Source organism: Zalophus californianus, chromosome 1 (assembly GCF_009762305.2).
Source record: "Zalophus californianus isolate mZalCal1 chromosome 1, mZalCal1.pri.v2, whole genome shotgun sequence".
NCBI classification, from domain to species: Eukaryota; Metazoa; Chordata; class Mammalia; order Carnivora; family Otariidae; genus Zalophus; species Zalophus californianus.
Window position 1 is genome coordinate 96,800,877 of NC_045595.1, and position 21,648 is coordinate 96,822,524.

Below are 21,648 nucleotides of genomic sequence, written 5' to 3' on the forward strand. Positions count from 1 at the left end.
CCCTACTGATCCCAATTTTCTATTACAAGCATTGTTTGTAAACATTGTACCCTTGTACAGGGCCTTTCCCATGCACTGCCTGGGGTAGATACCAGGAAGCGGAAATGCCATAAATCCAATTTTCAAAAAGTGAATCAAACGGTGTGAATGCAAAATCTCTGTACTTCCCTCTCAATTTTGTTGTAAACCCAGAACTGCCTTTTAAGAAAAAAAATCTTAAAAAAAATAAAGTCAGAGACCCGGCACGCTGGCGAACTGGGAGTCCAGGCAGTTTCTCACGTGGTCCGGGCTGGAGCGTGGGGCTCCCAGCAGCCTGCCGGGCCCGGGCCCAGGTGGCACCGATGCAGCCTCCCCGCCCCGGATTAGGCGCAAGAGCACGGTGACCTACTACCCTCAGGACACGCGCTCCACCCCGCCTCACGGCCCCTTTCATTGAAGAAAAACAAAACAAACAAACTAACAAACAAAAAAACGCCACCCTTGGCGATCACGTGAAAGCGGCGTGCCGGCCGCATGACGTCACGCAGCGCGGACCAATGGAAGCTTCTGTTTATGTCGGGGGTCACCGGAATATCCGAGCCCCCGCACGCAGCCTCGCCCCGCAGCCCACTGCGCCGCGTCGCTCTCCGGCTCTGGTAGAGATCGCTCAGCTGGAGCGGGAGGTGGCGCGGCTGTAGCACCGCGGGGAGGGCCGCGCCGGTTGCTTTCTGCAGCCGCTTTTCCGCTAGCCGGTCCCCCGCCGTCCCTGGGGCGCCGTGCGGCTCTAGACCGGGACCAAAGCCGCCGGCCGCCGCGGGTGGCCGGATCCGCGTCCCGCCTCAGCGCCCGGAGGACATGCGGGAGAGAGAATGACCCAGAGGGACACGCTGGTGCATCTGTTTGCCGGGGGGTACGGTCCAGACAGGGCGTGCGGGCTGGGGCTGTGAGGGTGCTGGGCTGAAGGCCGTGGCCTGACACGCGGGCGAGAGAGGGGTTGAGGGGGTTCCAGCCCGCCGGGCCGAGAGGGCGACGCCCGGACGGGGAGGGGTGAGGGGGCTTGAGCCGGGGGTTGCTGAGGAGGCTGAGGCCCGGCGGGGAGGGATGAGGGATGAAGCCGGGGCGAGACGTAAGGCTTTGGGCCCGCGGAGCCGTGGCGAGGCTGGGGCGGTATCCGAGAGTCTGATGAGCGGCGGGCGGGGCCGGGGGGGGGGGGGTGGAACGAAGCGGGCCGGAGCCACGCGCCGCGGCCTAGCGCGTGTCCGGGATGCGGGCCGCGGAAAGGAGCGTGGCTGCAGGCCTCGCGGAGGTTTCTAGGCCTGGGGGACAGGACCGAGGTGCGGAGGCCGAGGACAAAATGGGCGCCGGGGCCACCTCCTCCCTCCCCCCTTGCCGCGCGGGCTGAGAGGCGTCCTCACGTCGCTCACGCCCCACCTCGGACCTCGGGTACCTGACTTCCCGGCCCGCGCTGCCCGGGTGGGCCCGGAGGCGGGGCGGGCTTCCCGCCCCCGGGGGAGGCTTTGGTGTTCACTCGCCCGCTGGAGCTGTAGGTTTCTCGCTCTTGGAAAATTTTCTTCCCGAGGTTCTCCAGGTTGCAAGATGCGGTGCAAAGCAGTATTTTCTTTGGGGTCGGATTCTTTTCATGAAAACCAACCCTCCCGTGCACCCGCTGCTTTTCGTCTGCTCAAAGGAGAAAGTCGGGGGTAGGGAGAGGTCAGATGTTTTGGAGATAGTTAACTGTGTGTACAAGATTAGGACTAAGCCTAAAGCCTCCGTGATTGTCAACCAAAATGCTACAGATATTTTGTTGAGCCAGTTGAGTCTCTTTTTTAGGTTGGTTCCTTCCAAATTAATGGGGAATCCTAGCATTTTTAAGTTTAAGAGTTACTTATCTGTAGGATCATAGTCATCAAAAAATGGCTACGGTGAATTATGCTAAGGCTCTAGATGGTCTGTATGACCATATAAAGTGTCATCCCCTTAAAAGGGTAGAGTTTGTTTTTCAGTCAACCACTTTAAGACTTTATTGCCAATGGTGGTAATACTTTTCCTTAGGTTGGCACATTCAACAGACTTTCATTGTACACCAATCGTGGGCCAGCCACTGTTCTGGAATAGAAAAATATTTTTCTTTTAATCCGTGAGACCGAGTTTAGACGAAGTTTACTTTCCACATTTATGATACTTTTTGCCAGTAACCCATATTTCTGATATGTTAAAATAATCTCGGCAAATTAAATCTTTTTTTTTTTTTTTAAACCATTAGCTATGTAGATGTTCTTGTAGAGATGTCATGTTAGGCAAATTATCCGGCTTCCTCATGTAATTCCATCACAGGGTAATATCTGAAAGTTAGGAGACCACACATCTACTTCTGCCTGCTATTTTAATTTGAGTGAAAAATGGACAAAACCTTTTATTTTAATTGCTTCATTTGTAAAATGAGGAAGGTGTACTATATGATCTCTAAGGCCCTTCCCAGGTCCTAACATTTCTATTACTCTGCATTCAAAATTCAAATATCAAGTTTTGTTAAAAGTAGGGTTCGGTAGTTTGCACTAAATTCCCAGTTTGGATTAAGATTATCTGTCACTTTTTTGTTATTAATACATGTAAAGGACCTCCTGGTTAGCTTTTTCTTTAAAAGCAGAAATGGAGTTTTTGCAGCATCTAAACACCAATAGATTTAGGAGCCTTCCCTGCCCCAAAGAACCTAGCATTTGCAGGTTATTTAGAGTATTAAATGAGGTACTGGGATTTAAGGGCTGTCACAACATAGGTGATCAGCCTTATAAATTCCCTTCCTTTGTATCTCTTGATTTTATATTTACATGTGGTTGCATAACTTGTTGCAGTAAAACCTGGTTTATCTTTTTTTTTTCTGGTGTATCATTTTTAGAGAAATTTTAGGTCTGGGAAGGATGGTAAAGATCATCTGGTTCAGCCCCTTAAAAATATGGAAAAATACTGAGGTGTATTGATTTACCCAAGGTCAAACAGCTTTCTATACGTGTAAAATGAGAGGTAAATAGTCTCTATAGATCCTTCCAGCTCTATATTATATAAAGCCAATTTTATTATTTATATATTATGTATTATTTATTATGAGCATTGTGGAAATGCAGATAATCTCTACAGATCCTACCAGCTCTATATTATATAAAGCCAATTTTGTAGAATATCCTGGAGGTCTATATGGTAAGCTTTGTGGAAACGCCCATTGGGTTGTGTCAGTTACATTGTTTTTTTTTTTTTTAAGATGTGGGGCAGTTTATTATTTTCACAAATTATTCCTAGAGATCTGAGACTAGAGTACTGAAAAGCTAAATTCACAAAGAAAAATGGTCATTCTTGAAGTACAAAGATGTTATTAATGACTTTTTGTTTGTTTTGTTTTGTTTTCCTATTTATTTATTTGATGTAGGGTTCCATGATTCATTGTTTGCGTATAACACCCAGTGCTCCATTCAATACGTGCCGTCTTTAATAGCCATCACCAGGCTAACCCATCCCCCTACCCCCCTCCCTTCGAGAACCCTCAGTTTGTTCTCAGAGTCCATAGTCTCTCATGGTTCGTCTCTCCCTCTGATTTCCCCCCCTTCATTTTTCCCTTCCTACTATCTTCTTTTTTTAAACATATAATGTATTATTTGTTTCAGAGGTACAGGTCAATTTACATTGTTCTTAATTGAAGATGTTGAATTATATATGAAAGTGACTTATTTAGGCAATCACTTCTGGTACATTCTTCATAGAAAACTAGATTTCATTATTTTTTATCGTAATAGAATTATGTTAATTAGGAATTAGGAAAGTTATTTTTTACTTTAACAATAATGAATAGTTACAGAAAAGGAGAGAGATCTTTTTATTAGCTGTTGTAACTGGGCTGCTTCACACACAGGTACCATTTAAAGATTAAGTTATAAAAAAATATATTTTAATAGAACTAAATAACCTTTTGCAGTGGCATTTAATCTTAGGCAAAAATTGTCTGAGTATGGGGCCTTTGGATTGTTTCCCTGATGATTATAATTGTATTCAAGCATGTGTTTATCAGGATCTCAGGGAGATTTCTAATAGCCTAGTAGCTATATTATTAAATCAGGAACATTTGCAACAGACCAGCGCTGGACCTTGGGTGTGGGTGACATACTCACATGCATAACTTACGCTTCTTTAAGACACCCTTTGGTCCCATTATATTTTTTGCCAGAGTTAATATTCAGAGTTTGTAAGGCCATTGGTTAGATCAATTGAGTTACAGAGGCAACTCATAACAACCTGCCAAAAGGATGTAGGTAAGATTTAATTTAAGCTGTATTTTTAATGACACTATATGTATATTAAATTCTTTAATAGAACTGTATATTACATAGTTATTGTGTCAGTTTTCCACCAAGAGGCAGACTGCTCTTTTCTTTTTTATTTGAGGGAGAGATTGTCTCAAATAGGAGGAGTAAACCTTAGAAACTGTCCTTTCTAGGTTTTTGATGTTATAGAATAATGAACTTGTATGCTCTTCAGCTATCAAACTTGACTATTCTTTCCTTGGAATTCTTTGCTAATCGAAGCACTTAAAGCAAATGAGCCAGCAACTTTGAATTTTAAGTTTTTCTTTTAACAGTAGAGCTCCAACTTAGTACTTTATTGTTAGTAGCAAGTTACATTGGTGATAACTTAAAACTGATCTTAACTCATTGACCACATCAGTGGATCAGAGGGACTCAGGAGCAGTTAGAAGGCAAAAAAGAAAGTGAAGGCTTGCTTAAGGCACTTGGAGTGGGAATGGTGAGGGAAAATGTGAGAAGAAGTTTAGAATGTAGAACCAGAGAGACTTGAGGATAATTGGATGTCAGAAAGCCTCTATATAGATACGTTCGTTAGATTACTCCTTTCTGCCTGTGGACGCCGCAGAGTAAGCATTGTTAAAGTCTCCCCTCCCACCGCCGTCATGTCTAAGTCAGAGTCTCCCAAAGAGCCTGAACAGCTGCGGAAGCTCTTCATCGGAGGTTTGAGCTTTGAAACAACCGATGAGAGTCTGAGGAGCCATTCTGAGCAATGGGGAACGCTTACGGACTGTGTGGTAATGAGAGATCCAAACACCAAGGGCTCCAGAGGCTTTGGGTTTGTCACGTATGTCACTGTGGAGGAGGTGGATGCAGCCATGAACGGAAGGCCACACAAGGTGGATGGAAGAGTTGTGGAACCAAAGAGGGCTGTCTCAAGAGAATATTCTCAAAGACCTGGTGCCCACTTAAACTGTGAAAAAGATTTTTGTTGGTGGCATTAAAGAAGACACTGAAGAACATCACCTAAGAGATTATTTTGAACAGTATGGGAAAATTGAAGTGATCGAGATCATGACTGACCGAGGCAGTGGCAAAAAGAGAGGTTTTGCTTTTGTAACATTTGATGACCATGACTCTGTAGACAAAATTGTCATTCAAAAATACCGTACTGTGAATGGCCACAACTGTGAAGTAAGGAAAGCCCTATCTAAGCAAGAGATGGCTAGTGCTTCATCCAGCCAAAGAGGTCGAAGTGGTTCTGGAAACTTTGGTGGTGGTCGTGGAGGTGGTTTTGGTGGGAATGACAACTTTGGTCGTGGAGGGAACTTCAGTGGTCGAGGTGGCTTTGGTGGCAGTCGAGGTGGTGGTGGCTATGGTGGCAGTGGGGATGGCTATAATGGATTTGGTAATGATGGAAGCAACTTTGGAGGTGGCGGAAGCTGTAATGATTTTGGCAATTACAACAATCAATCCTCAAATTTTGGACCCATGAAAGGAGGACATTTTGGAGGCGGAAGCTCTGGCCCCTATGGTGGTGGAGGCCGATACTTTGCCAAACCACGAAACCAAGGTGGCTATGGTGGTTCCAGCAGCAGCAGTAGCTATGGCAGTGGCAGAAGGTTTTAATTACTGCCAGGAAACAAAGCTTAGCAGGAGAGGAGAGCCAGAGAAGTGACAGGGAAGCTACAGGTTACAACAGATTTGTGAACTCAGCCAAGCACAGTGGTGGCAGGGCCTAGCTGCTACAAAGAAGACATGTTTTAGACAATACTCATGTGTATGGGCAAAAAACTCGAGGACTGTATTTGTGACTAATTGTATAACAGGTTATTTTAGTTTCTGTTCTGTGGAAAGTGTAAAGCATTCCAACAAAGGGTTTTAATGTAGATTTTTTTTTTTTTTGCACCCATGCTGTTGATTGCTAAATGTAATAGTCTGATCATGACGCTGAATGTCTTTTAAAAAAAAAAAAAAGAAAGCCTCTATATGCCTTTGTCACCCTTGTTAGCCTTCAGTATCTCATACTAAGGTATCATAGGAGCTTCTTCACATGGTCTTTTTTTAATTGTATATATTTAAGGTGTACAACATGATGACTTGATAATAAGTATACATAGTGAAATGATTATAACATCTGATGGAATTACCATTTTTTGTATGTGAGAGCACCTGAAATCTACTCTTAGCAAATTTCCAGTATTCAATATAGTAGTATTAATTTTAGTCATTATGCTATACATTAGAACTTTAGACTTACTCATCCTATATAACTGCAGATTTGTACTGTTGACTAGTACCTTCGCATTTCCCACACCTTCTTGCCCCTGATGACTACCCTTTATGCTTCTATCTTACTTGACTTTAGATTTTATATATAAGTGAGATCGTGCAGTTTTTTCCTTTCTGTGTCTGGCTTATTTCATTTAGCATAATGTCCTCCATGTTCATTTGTGTTATTGTAAATGGCAGGATCTTCCGTATGGCCTTCTTGATCTGGATTCTTCCTGGCCCCAATACATTCTACATTTCTATCTTGCTAGTGTTTTTTTTTTTTTTAAGATTTTTTTATTTATTTACAAGAGAGCGAGCACAAGCAGGAGGGAGGGGCAGAGGGAGAAGTAGAAGCAGACTCTCCCCTGAGCAGGGAGCCGTTCTATTGGATCCCAGGACCGCGGGATTATGACCTGAGCCGAAGGCAGACACAACTGACTGAGCCACGCAGGCGCCCTATCTTGCTAGTTTTTTAAAGCATTATATTGGCTGTTCAGATCAGTGTCCATGAGGAGTTTGCTTATTATAAATAGTAAATATTTATATCAATATTCATTGTTAAGAAACTTTCTTTGTGGGAGAATAGAATAAAACTAAATTTTAAATGTTAACGGTTTTTATATAGAATGTTTAAGAAATAATTTCTAGTCTTTTCAATTAATTGTTTTATAACTTGTTTAATAAAATAATTGTGCTGTCCAAAATCTTAAAGATTAATAAATGAGACACATAGTATATATTTAATATATTTTAGTTGTACTCACATCCCTTTAGTTGTGAAGCTGAGGATGCATTGTCCCTAGCCTCCAGCTATTAAGTAGCATGCTGCTTTAATCTTGCACTAAATTGACAGTGCATAGAAGATATCTCTACTCAAAAGCTACTTAAGATGTGTAATAACAATACAGAAGAGGGAGGGGTGCCTGGGTGGCTCAGTTGGTTAAGCATCCGACTCTTGATTTGACACTCAGTTTATGATCTCAGGGTTGTGAGATAAAGCCCATGTCAGGCCCAGCGCTGGACCTGGAGCCTGTTTGGGATTCGCTCTCTCCCTCTCTCTGTCCCGTTCCCCGCCTCAAAAAAAAAAAATACAGAAGAACAAATTTTCCCTTTTATATCCTTGGTTAAGTTGCATCTAATTTAGTATAAAACAGCATGCTTCAAGTTGTATAGCAACCTATTAGTGGATTATGAAATCAATTTGGTTGATTTGTGACCAACCTTTTAAAAAGTAGTATTCTGTGAAATGTTTGGGCATGTGGATATCCTTTTTTTTTTTTTTAAGATTTTAATTATTTGACAGCACAAGCAGAGGGAGAGGGAGAAGCAGGCTCCCCACTGAGCAGGGAGTCCGATGCGTGACTTGATCCCAGGACCCTGAGATCATGACCTGAGCTGAAGGCAGCCGCTTAACTGAGCCACCCAGGCGCCCCTATTTCTTGATGTAAAATATTTCTTGTGGAATTGAAGTCAGAGATTTGAAAAGGAAAGAGCTGGACTTAGAATCAGCAGATTTGGGTTGTTCTTTAGTTGACTCAACTTGGAGCGACTAATTTTCCCTTGCAGGATTTTTGTTTTCTCATCTGCAGAATAAGCAAGTTGGGCCAAATACATGGTTTCCTACCTCCTTTTTTTCTTTTCTTTTTTTTTCTTTTTTAAAGACTTTTATTTATTTGAGAGTGGGGAGGGTCAGAGGGAGAAGCAGACTTCCTGCTGAGCAGGGAGCCGGATGGGGGACTCCAGGAGGATCCTGACCTGAGCCAAAGGCAGTCGCTTAACCATCTGAGCCACCCAGGCGTCCCTGTTTCCTACCTCCTAAATGTTTGGAGGTTACCAAATGCTACAGTGTTCACTCACTGATACAGCATGAGTGCTTGCTATGTCCCATGCATTATTAGAGATGTTGGGGTTATAGTAAGTGGATATAAATTGCTGATTTCCTGATGCTTATATTGTAGCATCAGGGAACACAGAAGATAAATAAAATATTTAGTATTTTAAGTGGCATTATGGGCTGTAGAGAAGAGTAGTTCAAGAAGGGTGGATAAAGAGCGTGAAGGATGTTATATATGGTGATCAGAGAGGACATAACTGAGAGGTGACAATTGAGCAAAGATAAGGAGGTAAGGTAGTAACCCATTCTTCTGTTCAAGGCAAGAATATTACAGATGCAACAGCAAGAATAGAGATCCTGAGACAGGGAGCATGGTTCATGTATTAAATCCTAAGTAGAGTTACAGCAGGGGTCGGTGGCTTAGACCAGGATGGAAATGATGAGCAGTGGTTAAGATTCTGGGTTTATTTTGGAGTACTAAGTCAAAGACACTTGCATACCATACACATCATTTTTTCATGGGGTCCAGTGAGTGGGTCCCAGAAGCATCAACCACATTCTCCATTTAAAAACTGCTGCTATTTAAAAAAAAATACTGATAAAATTTTGATTAAAATTACTTTAAAAATAACGTATGCGTATGGTGTTTTTAGAAAAAGCTGCTTTAAGATTTTTATTAAACAGCATTTCCCAACTCCCCTCCCCCCACATCTCCTTCCTAGTCTCAGCTATGTAGAATTTTCTTCATACTTTCTCTTCTAGTAGATGAGGATTTAGTTATACTATTCCCTATTTCCCCTTTTTTTCTGTCCTCTCAATACGTAGTTAGTTACATCACAATTTTTTGGTTAAATGAATAGTAAATGCTTACCTTACTGTGACAATATAAATATCAGTGATAGGAGGGCTCAGTTTGTGAGCTTTTCTTTCTTGAATATTTTCATTCCCCCCCCTTGGAGTTAATAATTGCTACACATTTAAAAATGTTTGTTTAGGGGGCGCCTGGGTGGCTCAGTTGGTTAAGCGACTGCCTTCGGCTCAGGTCATGATCCTGGAGTCCCAGGATCGAGTCCCGCATCAGGCTCCCTGCTCGGCAGGGAGTCTGCTTCTCCCTCTGACCCTCTTCCCTCTCGTGCTCTCTATCTCTCATTCTCTCTCTCTCAAATAAATAAATAAAATCTTTAAAAAAAAAAAATAAAAAAAAAAATAAAAATGTTTGTTTAGTTATGTGAGTCCTTGAATATTTAGTTTCATATCCTCAAATATATTCATCTGTCAGCCTTTTTTTCCTGGAGATCTTCATCCATCTGAACTTTCTATTACCGAATCTTTTCTGGACTGGTTATTTTCTAAGCCTGACATTTCACTATCATCTTGGGATTCCTTTCTCCCTCTCCTAGGTTACTCATTCTGTTTCTAAATTCAGTCCCCACCCATTTTATTGAGATATAATTGACCTATAACATTGTATTAGTTTTAGATGTACAACATAATTACTTGGAATATTCCCTCCTCTTTTTTAGATTAGTAGAACACATTCTCTAGTAGCTATAAAAGGTGTAAGGTAGGAAATTTCTTAAGTATTTCTTTGCAGTGTATTTTTTCTGCTTCACAGGTCTGGTATAGAATTCTAGAATCAGTAATCTGCTGCAGTTGTTGGAAATTCTGACGTTATTCTGACATTTCCTGTGTATGTAACCTTTTATCCTTTCTATGGAACTTGATGGGATCTTTGTTCCCAGTATTTTTTTTTTTTAAGATTTTATTTGACAGACACAGCGAGAGAGGGAACACAAACAGGGGGAGTGGGAGACAGAGAAGCAGGCTTCCCGCTGAGCAGGGAGCCCAACATGGGGCTCGATCCCAGGACCTTGGGACCATGACCTGAGACGGAGGCAGACGCCCAATGACTGAGCCACCCAGGCACCTCTGTTCCCAGTATTTTAAAAGATTGTAGTAGCTCACCTTGGTGTAGGTGTTGGTTTTGGGTTTTTTGGTATCTATTGATTCTGCCTGTGAAACCTGATCTCAGAGATTCTTGAATTCTCATGTTCTTTAGAGAATTAAGCTTCTGCCTGGGAATAGTTTCACCCAGTGTGTGAGGGTTGGGGTAGATCCACTGGGTATCCCACCTTTGCTATATAGCCTATCAGCCAGTCCTGTTTTCAGTTCTTTGCCTCACCTCCATCTTGAATACTTTGTGCACTAATCTTTAGGCCTCTGAGATTCTGCAGGGCTATTCTTTGGTATTTCCTCCTTCAATTCTTTTTGCCTCTTTACTAATAAGTCAGTTACCCCTTCCTATATGCTTCTTTGCTTGAAATCTTGGGACTTGTTCATTTCTCCCCTGGTTCTCTCTGTCCTTGTGGCATATTTCTTTAAACAATGAGATTTTTGACACGGAGAAGAAATAATCTGAAGTTAATCCTGTTTTCATAAGGTGAGATTTTAAATGTTTGACTCCAGTAGTTTTGTTCTCTGCATCAATGCTAATGATTTCCGCATGCGTAATAATTTTAAATGACTTTAAGGTAAAAACAGCATGAGAGATACTGGAGTGTCACCCCTATGCTTACATACCTATTGAATTTCATAACATAAAACTGCTTCAGGACAGCCTAAGTGCTTGTGTGTGCACCCACTTAAACCATCCCCCAGCTCTGTATAATTAGGATCCTCATTACTTGAATTGTTTTTTAAGGAATCATAGTATATATCTTGTCTGTGGTTTGGCCATAAAGTATTTGTAATAGTTATGTTGGAATTTCCCTTACTGCTGTCTGTAATAGATGCTGATAACTTCAGTAGCTAATATTTACTGAGCATTTTCTATGTGCCATGTCATGAAATACTTTACATGGGTCATATCATATACCATCTTTACAACAAGGCTGTTTTTCCCCAGTAGATTGTTTTCTTTATGTAATAGGTTTATTTTCTTGCAGTGAGGAGTGACGGTAGGAATCTTGGCCTATGTGCTAACTTTGCTTTTCTTTTTTTTTTTTAAATTAATTTGTTTAAGTGTTTTTTTTTAAGATTTTATTTGAGGGAGAGAAAGAGGGAGCACAAGAGGGGGGAGGGTCAGAGGGAGAAGCAGACTCCCTGCCAAGCAGGGAGCCTGGCGCGGGACTTGATCCCTGGATTCCAGGATCATGACCTGAGCCAAAGGCAGTCGCCTAACCAACTGAGCCACCCAGGCACCCTAAGATTTTATTTTTAAGTAATCTCCACATCCAACATGGGACTTGAACCCACAACCCTTAGATCAAGAGTCGCACACCCCATTGACTAAGCAGGCCAGGTGCTCTTGGTTTTTGTTTTGTTTTTTTAAAGATTTTATTTATTTATTTGACAGAGAGACAGCAAGAGAGAGAACCCAAGCAGGGGGAGTGGGAGAGGGAGAAGCAGGCTTCCTACTGAGCACACAGCCTGATGTGGGGCTCGATCCCAGAACCCTGGGATCATGACCTGAGCTGAAGGTAGACGGTTAACAACTGAGCCACCCAGGTGCCCGTTTTGTTTTTAAGTAGGCTTCCTGACCATCATGGGGCCCAGTGTGGGGCTTGAACTCACAACCCTGAGACCAAGAGTCAGATGCTTAACTGACTGAGCTACCCAGATGCCCCTGGGCACCCCTGTTTTTATTTCTTAATTATAGAAGTAATTCATGTTCATTGTGAAAACCAAGAAAACATTTTTTATGTTTCATAGAATATAAAACCAAAATACATATGCATGGGTATTATAAATTTTGGGCCTATTTGGTTTTTATTCCAATAAATGTAATAATAAAGTAAATATACTAAACAGCTAAAAAAAAACCCCAGGTAAATTCAGATTAAAACAGGTATGATTTATTGAGTGTAAATCAGTATTGTAGTGTGAATACAGTGTGTTTTACTGCACAGGCTGTCTTGAGTTCTGCAGCATATGCTATATGCTACCTATAGCGTGTACTGTGATTCACATTTCTTGCCACTTAGCCCTCAACAATTAACAGAAACAAACTTGTGGCTTCTGTTAAAGATTTTCCTTGTGGTCTTTTATATAAAGTTGACCCTTGAGCAACATGGATTTGAACTGATAGGGTCCACTTATATGCAGGTTTTTTTTAATAAATACAGTACTGTAAATGCAGTTTCCTTGTATGATTTTCGTAACATTATCTTTAGCTTTATAGTAAGAATACAATATATAATACATATACAAAATATATGTTACATGTTTATGTTATTGGTGAGGCTTCCAGTCAACAGTAGACTATTAGAAGTTAAGTTTTGGTGGAGTCAAAAGTTATACGTGGACTTTTAACTACATGGGTTAGGGGAGGTTGGTTCCCCTAACCCCCATGTTTGGGAGTCAGCTGTAATGAGGTTTTAAGCCTTTTCTGTAGCCGTTTAAAAAGTAAACCTGTTCCTTATTTCCTGAGTATGGAGTCTCCCTCGATCTAGTTAATTTTGTTTCAAATCCTTTATAGCCCTTCTATTTATCTAATTGATGTATTGATTTCTGACAATATGATTATGGTTTTGATCTTTTCTTTTTGGGGTTTAATATTTTAAATTTCCTATTTAAAATTCTTAAGTGGAGTTTTTAGGAAACATTAAGTTTATTATGATTAAAATTTTAACATAATGTAATTGTATTCAAATCTAGGTAGTTCATATACTTAACATTTCTTACTAGTTTTCACATACTCGGTTTTTTCATTGGATTTATCAGGGTATACAATAAAATTCACCAAATAAAATTTGTTAAGTGTATAGTTCAGTAAGTTTTGGTAAATGTATAAGGTACTGTAACTTACTCTTAGAATCAAGATATAGAACATTTCTTTTATCCTAAGAATTCCTTCCTGCCCTTTGTAGTCAGTTCCTACGTACTTCACTGGCTCTTGGTAATCACTGATCTCATTTCTGTTCTAGTTTTGCCTTTTCCAAAAAGTCACTAAAATGAAAATGTCCTGAAACTAAAAGCCTTTTGTCCCTGACTTTTTTCAGTTAGCATGCTTTTGAGATTCATCCAGATTGTTGAGCCTTTTTTTTTTTGCAGAATGTGATAATCTATTATAATGATATACCATAACTTGTTTATCCTTTCAGTTGATAAGACATTTAGATTTCCAGTTTTGGGCTATTAAGAGTACAGCTGCGGTAAATATTCATGGACAGGTTTTTGTGCAGACATATATCTGGATTTCTCCTGAGTCAATACCTAAGAGTGGGACTTTGTAAGAAACCAACAAGCTGCTTTTTCTGGGGTTTTTTGTGGTTTTTTTTAACCATTTTCTAAAATGACTGCCATTTTCATTCCCATCAGCAATGTATGAGATTTCCAGTTGGTCTTTATCAGCACTTGGCTTTCTCATTCTTTTTAGTTTTAGCCATTAATTGATGTATTGTTATAGCTTGTTGTGGTTTTAATATGCATTTCCCTGATAAATGATTTTGAAAAAATCTTTCAATGTTTATTTGCATCCATATATCTGGTGAAGTGTTTGTTCCAGTCTTTCTTTTGGGTTGTTTTTATCATTGAGTTGTGTTTCTGAATATAAGCACTTTATCAGATGTTTGTTTTGCAAATATTTTCTCTCAGACTGTAGGCTTGTCTTTTCATTTTCTTAACAGTTTCTTTCAAAGTGACAGTTTTTAATTTTGGTAAAGTCCAGTTTATCATTTTTTTTCTTTTATGATTCATGCTTTTTTTGTTATCTAGCCCAAAGTTGGTGATTTTTCTCCACATGTTTTCTTCTAGAAGTTTTACAGTTTCATGTTTTATATCTAGGTCTATGATTCATTCTGAGTTATATTTTAAATACAGTATGAGGTAAGAGTCAAGTTTTATTTTACATATGGATGTTCTCTATTTTTAAGTTGTATTTTTCACTTGCTGCATAAAATCTGTTTCAGTTTTATTTTCTTGATGGCAGGTACTGTTAGATCAGTATGAAATACTCTACCTTATTTAATGATTTGTCTTAAATTTTATTGGGAGTAATACCGATGCCATGCCTGCTTTTTTATTATGTGATATATATATGTACACACACACATACACGCGCACGCACACTTTTTTTTTAATTCTGGAGGTAAAATTGTTTAGTATATTTCTGTGGTGGGCTGCTTTTCTTTTTCTTCCTTTAATGCCCATGGAGGTCCAGGTTACTTCTGATTTAGTCTGCTTTTCTCTTAGACTGTATGGTGAGAGCTCTCCTGAGTGATTTTCCTCTGGTTAAAAAGCAGTTCTCAAGGTTTCACTTGGTAGCTGTTAGTGCTTTAAGAGAAAATTATTTCCCATTCTTGCATTTAAAAAGAATAATTACTCCAGCCTATCTCTTATATTCCTTGAAAAAGTTTAAATGATGTCATTTGTTAAGAGCTTGTATTTTGTTTTGGTGATCAGTTTTTCTATATAAATTGGATTATTCTAGCTAAGCCTACCTACCTTGTACAGATTCCTACATGAGGGCCTAATAATACTGACGTTGAGATACAAATGTCTTTTTTTTTTTGTAGGTAAAACACTTCTGAGTATTTGAATATTTAAAATAGGAAACATGATTATCTGTCAGTGATTAATTTTATTGCTCTGAAAACATATCCTGAGTTTTGAAAGATAGAGGAATTTGAGAGATAGGATATACCTCATAGTGGGTCCTAGGTGTCAACAACCACAAATAATATCTAGGTGAGGAGCACCAAATAAACCGTTAGGATACTATTTAAAACTATGATGTGACTTCCCAGTAGATTCTAGTAACAATACCCGCCATTTGGAGTCTTCTTTAATTATGCTTGCTAGGTAAATACTAAACTCAGTTCTTTTTAGCTACTAAAGGTGTTTGTATGCAGTCAAATAAATGAAACATTAGAATTGTTTAGTCTTTTAAAATGAAACTCAAAACTTTAATACTTTGGTGAAGCCCCAGTTGCCCACTCATTTTACGGTCTAAATGTATGAATTTATGGAGTAAGTGGATTTGTTCTTTTCATTTTTTGTAGATGTGGTGGTACAGTAGGAGCTATTCTGACATGTCCACTGGAAGTTGTAAAAACACGGCTGCAGTCCTCTTCTGTGACACTTTATATCTCTGAAGTTCAGTTGAACACCATGGCTGGAGCCAGTGTCAACCGAGTAGTGTCTCCTGGACCTCTCCATTGCCTAAAGTGAGAGCACAGTATTCGTGAATTTTTTTTAAGTCTGTTTACCTTAATGATACCCATGTGCTTTGTTTGTTTATATTCTGCCACTCTTAAAAAGGCTTTTTACAAACTTATTAACAGAGTTACTCTGAATTATATTCATCAGAAATGATAATGCCTAATGGAGAGGAACAGTTAGTTGGATAATATAAAATGTAATATTATTTCCAAATTGTGTATTTGGAAAATTTTTCTATATTTATTCAGAGGATTTGTTTTCTGAAAGTATTTTAGGTATTCTGTTTTGGATTATTTGTCTTTGAAATGTGATAGTGTTAAAAGCCAATTCTTTTTGTGTGTTTTTTAATTTTCCAAGTACTGACGCAGTAAGTACATCCACTTAGTGGCAATCTGTGATTTTTATATAACCTAAACATAACTGAAATTTAAAGCAGTTTTCTACTGATTTTAAGAGGTGAATCAGTGTTTGTTTGACATTTCTTGGTGGTTTGAAAAATATTTTGTTTTTACATTTTACCATACTTCATTATATATCGCACATTGGATTTGAAAAGTCAAAACTGTTGAAATTACGTTTTACATGTTCACACTTAGGTATGTAACTTGTATCTGCCTTATCAGGTCACTAGTGCATCATCTATTTGAGCTTAGTTCAGTAGTGTTTATTTTGTGGCAGCAAATAAACTCAATACTGTCTGTTTACCTTAGTTACCAAAAGATTTCATCAGTCTTTTCTTTTTTCAAATTTACCTAGTACATGATAGGTAGAATAAAATTGTTAACAATTTTGGATTAAAGTGCCATAATTATAGGGACACCTGGGTGGCTCAGTCGGTTAAGCGTCTGACTCTTGATTTCTGCTCAGGGTTGTGAGATGTAGCCCTATGACAGGCTCCGTGCTGGGCGTGGAGCCTACTCGAGATTCTCTCTCTCTCTCCCTCTCTCTCTCTTTCTCCTCTCCTTCCTCTGCCCCTCCCACCTTCTTAAATAAATAAAATGCTGTAATTATAGATGAATATCTGATGAATAAGAGTCTTATCAATCTGATTAATAATACCATCTTGATAAAAATAGAACATTTTACCTATTAATAATAGATCATTTCAGTATCATGATTTTGACTTTTATTAGCACTGATTACCTCTCCTTAAACTTCTTTCTTTGACTTTTGTGACAGTACTATATATATATTTATTTATTTAAGAGCGAGCAGGAGTGTGCATGAGCAGAGGGAGGGGCAGAGGGGGAGGAAGAGGGACAAGCATACTCCGAGCTGAGTGCAGAGCCGCTGTGGGGCTTGATCTCCTGACCCTGAGATCATGATCTGAGCCGAAATCAAGTCAAATGCCTAACCAACTTGAGACACCCAGGCTCCCCACCATAGTACTATATTTTTTATTCTATTTTTCAGTGGTTTTGCCGTCTCTGATTTTTCTCAGCAGTAGTAGGAATCCCTCTCAGCTTTGTTTTAATTTCTCAGTTTTTCTGGCCCTCTTAAAAGAGTTAGTTTAACATGTTTCACCTGTCATTAGTGTGTAGGTTACTTCTAAGTTTGCATTCTCTGCCTTAACATCTCTTTACTCTCATTCCCATTGTTACCCTACTCAGGGGCTCTGTCCCAAGCAATCTGTTTCATGGCTTTTTTTTTCCTTTCATCTTTATTTGAGGTATAAGTCACATACCATAAAATTAACCCATGTAAAGTGTACAGTTTGTTTTTAGTATATCCACAGAGTTGTGCAACCATTATGACCTTTCTAAATTTGGAACATTTTCATCATCATCACAAAATAAACATTTATCTGTTAGCAGTCACTTCTCATTTTCTCCCTTCCCTCTCCTTCCATCCCTTAGCCTTAGGCAACTACTAATTTGCTTTCTGTCACTACAGATTTGCTTATTCTGGACATTGTATATAAATGGAATTATATAATACACATTTTGTGATTGGTTTCTTTGTCTTAGCATAATGTCAAGATTCTTCCATGTTTTAACAAGTATCTTTTTATTGTCAGGTATTGCTTTATATGGATGTATATCTCACATTTTGTTTATCCACTCATCAGTGATAGACATTGGTTTGTTTCCACTTCTGGAGTATTCTGAATGATGCTATTGTAGAGACGTATGTTTTCATTTTGAGGGGTATGCTAGGAGTGGAGTTTCTCAGTCATATGGTAACTTTATGTTTAACATTTTGAGGAACTATCACACTGTTTTCCAGTGGCTGCATCATTTTACATTCCTGTCACCAATGAATGAAATTTTCAATTTCTGCACATCCTCACCACCCCAGTTTTTTGGTTTTTTGGTTTTAAGTAGGCTCCATGCCCAGCATGGAGCCCAACTCGGGGCTAACACAACCCTGAGATTAAGACCTGAGCTGAGATCAGCAGTCAGACACTTTAGAGACTAAGCCACCCAGGCACCCCCGCCAACCCTTGTTTTACTATGTCTGACTTTTTTTATTGTAACCATTCTAGTGAGTGAAGTGTTTTCATGGCTTAACCACAAACTTTAGGAATCCCTCCTGGGCTCTTAGATTCCTAGGTGGCTCATGGATGAACTTCAAGAGGTCTATAAATTACATGAAATTGTATGCAAAATGGTGTTTGCAAATGTGTATTTTTTAAAAGATTTCATTTATCTATTTGAGAGCGAGAGCACGAGTGTGAGCAGGGGCAGAGGGAGAGGGAGAGAATCTCAAGCAAATTACCTGTGGAGCACAGAGCCCAATGTGACCCAGTTTTTCAAAGAAAATTTACCAGGGCACCTGGGTGGCTCAGTTGGTTAAACGACTGCCTTCGGCTCAGGTCATGATCCTGGAGTCCCGCGTCGGGCTCCTGCTCAGTGGAGAGTCTGCTTCTCCCTCTGATCCCCGCCCCCCCCACCCCAGGCTTTCTCTCATTTTCTCTCTCAAATAAATAAATAAAATCTTTAAAGAACATTTACCTTTCTTAATTCTTCAAAGAGATTTATGATACAGAAAAGTCTAACAAACACTGAATCTTCAAAATGTTCTCTATAATTTGTTATTTTGAACTCTGCTTCTGTCTAATCTGGTTTTATCAGAAGTGGTTCTGTATCACCTGTGTCAGTCAATCTGGAAGCATGGTAAAAATGCAAACTACTGAGCATTGTCCTATACCTGTTGAATCAGAATACTTGGAGGGTGAGATCAGAGAAATAGGCATTTTAAACAAATGCTCTAGTAGTAATCATAATACTAAGATTTATCAAGTACTTACAGGGAGCCAGATGCTCTTTTAAGTTCTTCATATATTAATTTATTTATTCCTCACAGCAACCCAGAAAAAGAGTACTGTTTTTCTCTGTTTACTGCAAATGAAAATGAGGATAAGTTAAAAGTTATTACCTTATGTTCTTATAGCTAGTCATTTACCAAAATTGATCTTCATATTAAGAAGTCTGGCCCCATATCTCAGGCCCTTATTTAACCATTATGCTTAGCTGTCTTTAAAGAAATCATTCTTAAGCATATAGCTGGTTGAGAACCACTGCTCTAACCTGTAACTCTAAGTTAAAATACTTTTTCCAGTTTGTTTCTCCTCACTTCCAAGTTTAATTTAATAACTCTCAGAAAGCCTTCCATGACTTAGACATGCCTCTTCCTTTCCCTGCTGGGCATATGTATCTAGCTTGTATAGTATTTGCTTATTAATACAGTCTGTTGAATTATTTGTTTCAATATAATTCTTTTTTCCACAACTGCACATCAAATTTCTCAATGGCAGGTGTCTCACCTTCTTTTCTATCTTTTTACTCTGCTTAGTTTTTATACAGTAAGTATTCAATATAGTAAATGTTAACTGAAAAGAGGGAGAAATGGTAGCAGGCTAACCATTTTAGTATCCTAAAGGAGGTTAGCATGCCAGATTTTGACACCATTTCATTGGAATGGTTGAATGAGATAATGCTGTATTACTGAGAGAGTTGTCCGATACCAAGAAAGGACCTCAAATACTAGACGGTGAACTACATTTCTGATTGGGAATTGAATTTGCTGGTAAAGATTGTAAAATGGAGGATATTGAAGATAAGAGTAGCATGATTATATAAAAATGTAGAAATTATACTGTAGTCTTTAAAACTTTTAGAAAAGAATCTGATTGGAATTCTTTTTATTATCATTTAAGATTATCAATTTATGCTATGTCAAGAAAAACAGATTTTCCTAAGTAAGAAAAACTGACCAGAGCAGTACAACATTATAGCAGAAACCTACAGGTTTAAAAGTCTTAAGTTTGCTATACAAATAAAGTATTAGACTTTGTTGAAGGACATTCCTTTCTAAATATTTTTCTCTTTCAGAGTGATCTTGGAAAAAGAAGGGCCTCGTTCCTTGTTCAGAGGATTAGGTCCCAATTTAGTGGGGGTGGCTCCTTCCAGGTAAAAAGAATTTTTTTAAGTTAAACAAAATCTTGGCAATCTTTCTTGTTTCAAGCTTAATGATAGAAGATGCTGAAAAGAAGTCAAGATGGTAAGGATAAAGCACCACGGTATAAAAACAGGTGTCAGTAACCGTGTAAAAGCTTGGGCAGTTTGCCTTGTGTGAAGACCTCTTAGTGCAATCATTGTGATGCTGTTTGTGTACCAAGTTCAAAAGGCAAAGAACAAACTAAGGGAACCAACAGTGAGAAAGAGGAATACCTAGATCTTTAGAACTAACCCTGTTTGGGGCGCCTGAGTGGCTCAGTCGTTAAGCGTCTGCCTTCGGCTCAGGCCATGATCCCAGGGTCCTGGGATCGAGCCCCGCATCAGGCTCCCTGCTCAGTGGGAAGCCTGCTGCTCCCTCTCCCACTCCCCCTGCTTTTGTTCCCTCTCTTGCTGTGTCTCTCTCTGTCAAAGAAATAAATAAAATCTTTAAAAAAAAAAAAACTAACCCTATTTTTTGGCTTAGAGGACAAGCTAAACAGAATAATTTCATTCCCTATTAAAAGAGCCAGAAAGGCTTTATTAATACATTAATTTGTCATTTTTCTCTGATACCCTTTTATCTTAGATTTACTTCTTCCATAAACAAATACTAGAGTTCCCATTCAGAGTGAAAAATGGCTCTATCCCATGTACTAGATACATGCCTTATTATTTATTGGGTTTCAACTTTTTATGGGCTCTTTTCACTCTTAAAAAATTATCTTGGGGCACCTGGGTGGTTCAGGTGGTTAAGCGTTGGACTCTCGGTTTCACCTCAGGTCATGATAATTAGGGTCATGAGATGGAGCCCGGCTTAGGGCTCTGTGCTCAGTATGGAGTCTACTCGAGATTCTCCCTCTCCTTCTCCCTCTCCTCTGCTCCTCCTCCACTTGCGCACTTGTGTAACCTCCCGCACACATGTGCGCTCTGTCTCAAATTTAAAAAATTTTATCATGACTGCCTTCGGCTCAGGTCATGATCCCGGGGTCCTGGGATCGAGTCCTGCATCAGGCTCCCCCTGCTCTGTGGGGAGTCTGCATCTCCCTCTGCCTGCCACTCACCCTGCTTGTGCTTTCTCTCTCTCTGTCAACTAAATAAATAAAATCTTTAATTAAAAAAAAATTTTATCCTTACTGTAAAAACTAAAAAAAATGTATACCATAAAGGTTGACATTCCATCTTAAACACATCACCTCTCAGGTTATATGCCTTCTCACAGGCACTTACTCTTCTCTGCACAGATAACTGTTATTAATAAACAGTTTGGTGTGTATAGTCTTCCGTTAATTTTTCTGGCTTATTGTCTATGTAAAATGCATAAAATGTATACTTTTAATTATATTCAGTCATTGAATCATATTAAAATATTTCAACAAATTTGTCTTGAAGCTTTTTCCATCAAAATATGTAGGTTTTTTTTTTTTTAAAGATTTTATTTATTTATTTGAGAGAGAGAGAATGAGAGCACGAGAGGGAAGAGGGTCAGAGGGAGAAGCAGACTCCCTGCCGAGCAGGGAGCCCGATGCGGGACTCGATCCCGGGACTCCAGGATCATGACCTGAGCCGAAGGCAGTCGCTTAACCAACTGAGCCACCCAGGCGCCCAAAATATGTAGTTTTTGTTTAATCACATAGTATGGCTATTCTATCATTAATAAGCATTTCCTTATTGATAA

The 21,648-nt window shown here is 39.4% G+C and overlaps 1 protein-coding gene and 1 pseudogene across 4 annotated transcripts in view; both read left to right on the top strand.

The window, feature by feature from the left end:
* The first annotated feature begins 515 nt into the window (after positions 1 to 515).
* The window catches only part of SLC25A36 (solute carrier family 25 member 36), a 40,050-nt gene continuing 18,917 nt past the window's right edge, over positions 516 to 21,648 (top strand). Inside the window, exons 1-3 of one of the 4 annotated variants that reach the window (XM_027582770.2) lie at positions 516 to 635; positions 15,375 to 15,539; positions 19,869 to 19,946. In XM_027582770.2, the coding sequence (XP_027438571.1) occupies positions 15,484 to 15,539; positions 19,869 to 19,946 (134 nt within the window). In that variant the 5' untranslated portion in view covers positions 516 to 635; positions 15,375 to 15,483. Of the gene's footprint in view, positions 890 to 2,979; positions 3,001 to 15,374; positions 15,540 to 19,868; positions 19,947 to 21,648 lie in introns of those variants that run through there. The other 3 variants (XM_027582768.2, XM_027582771.2, XM_027582769.2) reach the window with 3 other exon arrangements.
* LOC118356808 lies at positions 4,797 to 5,894 on the top strand (annotated as a pseudogene).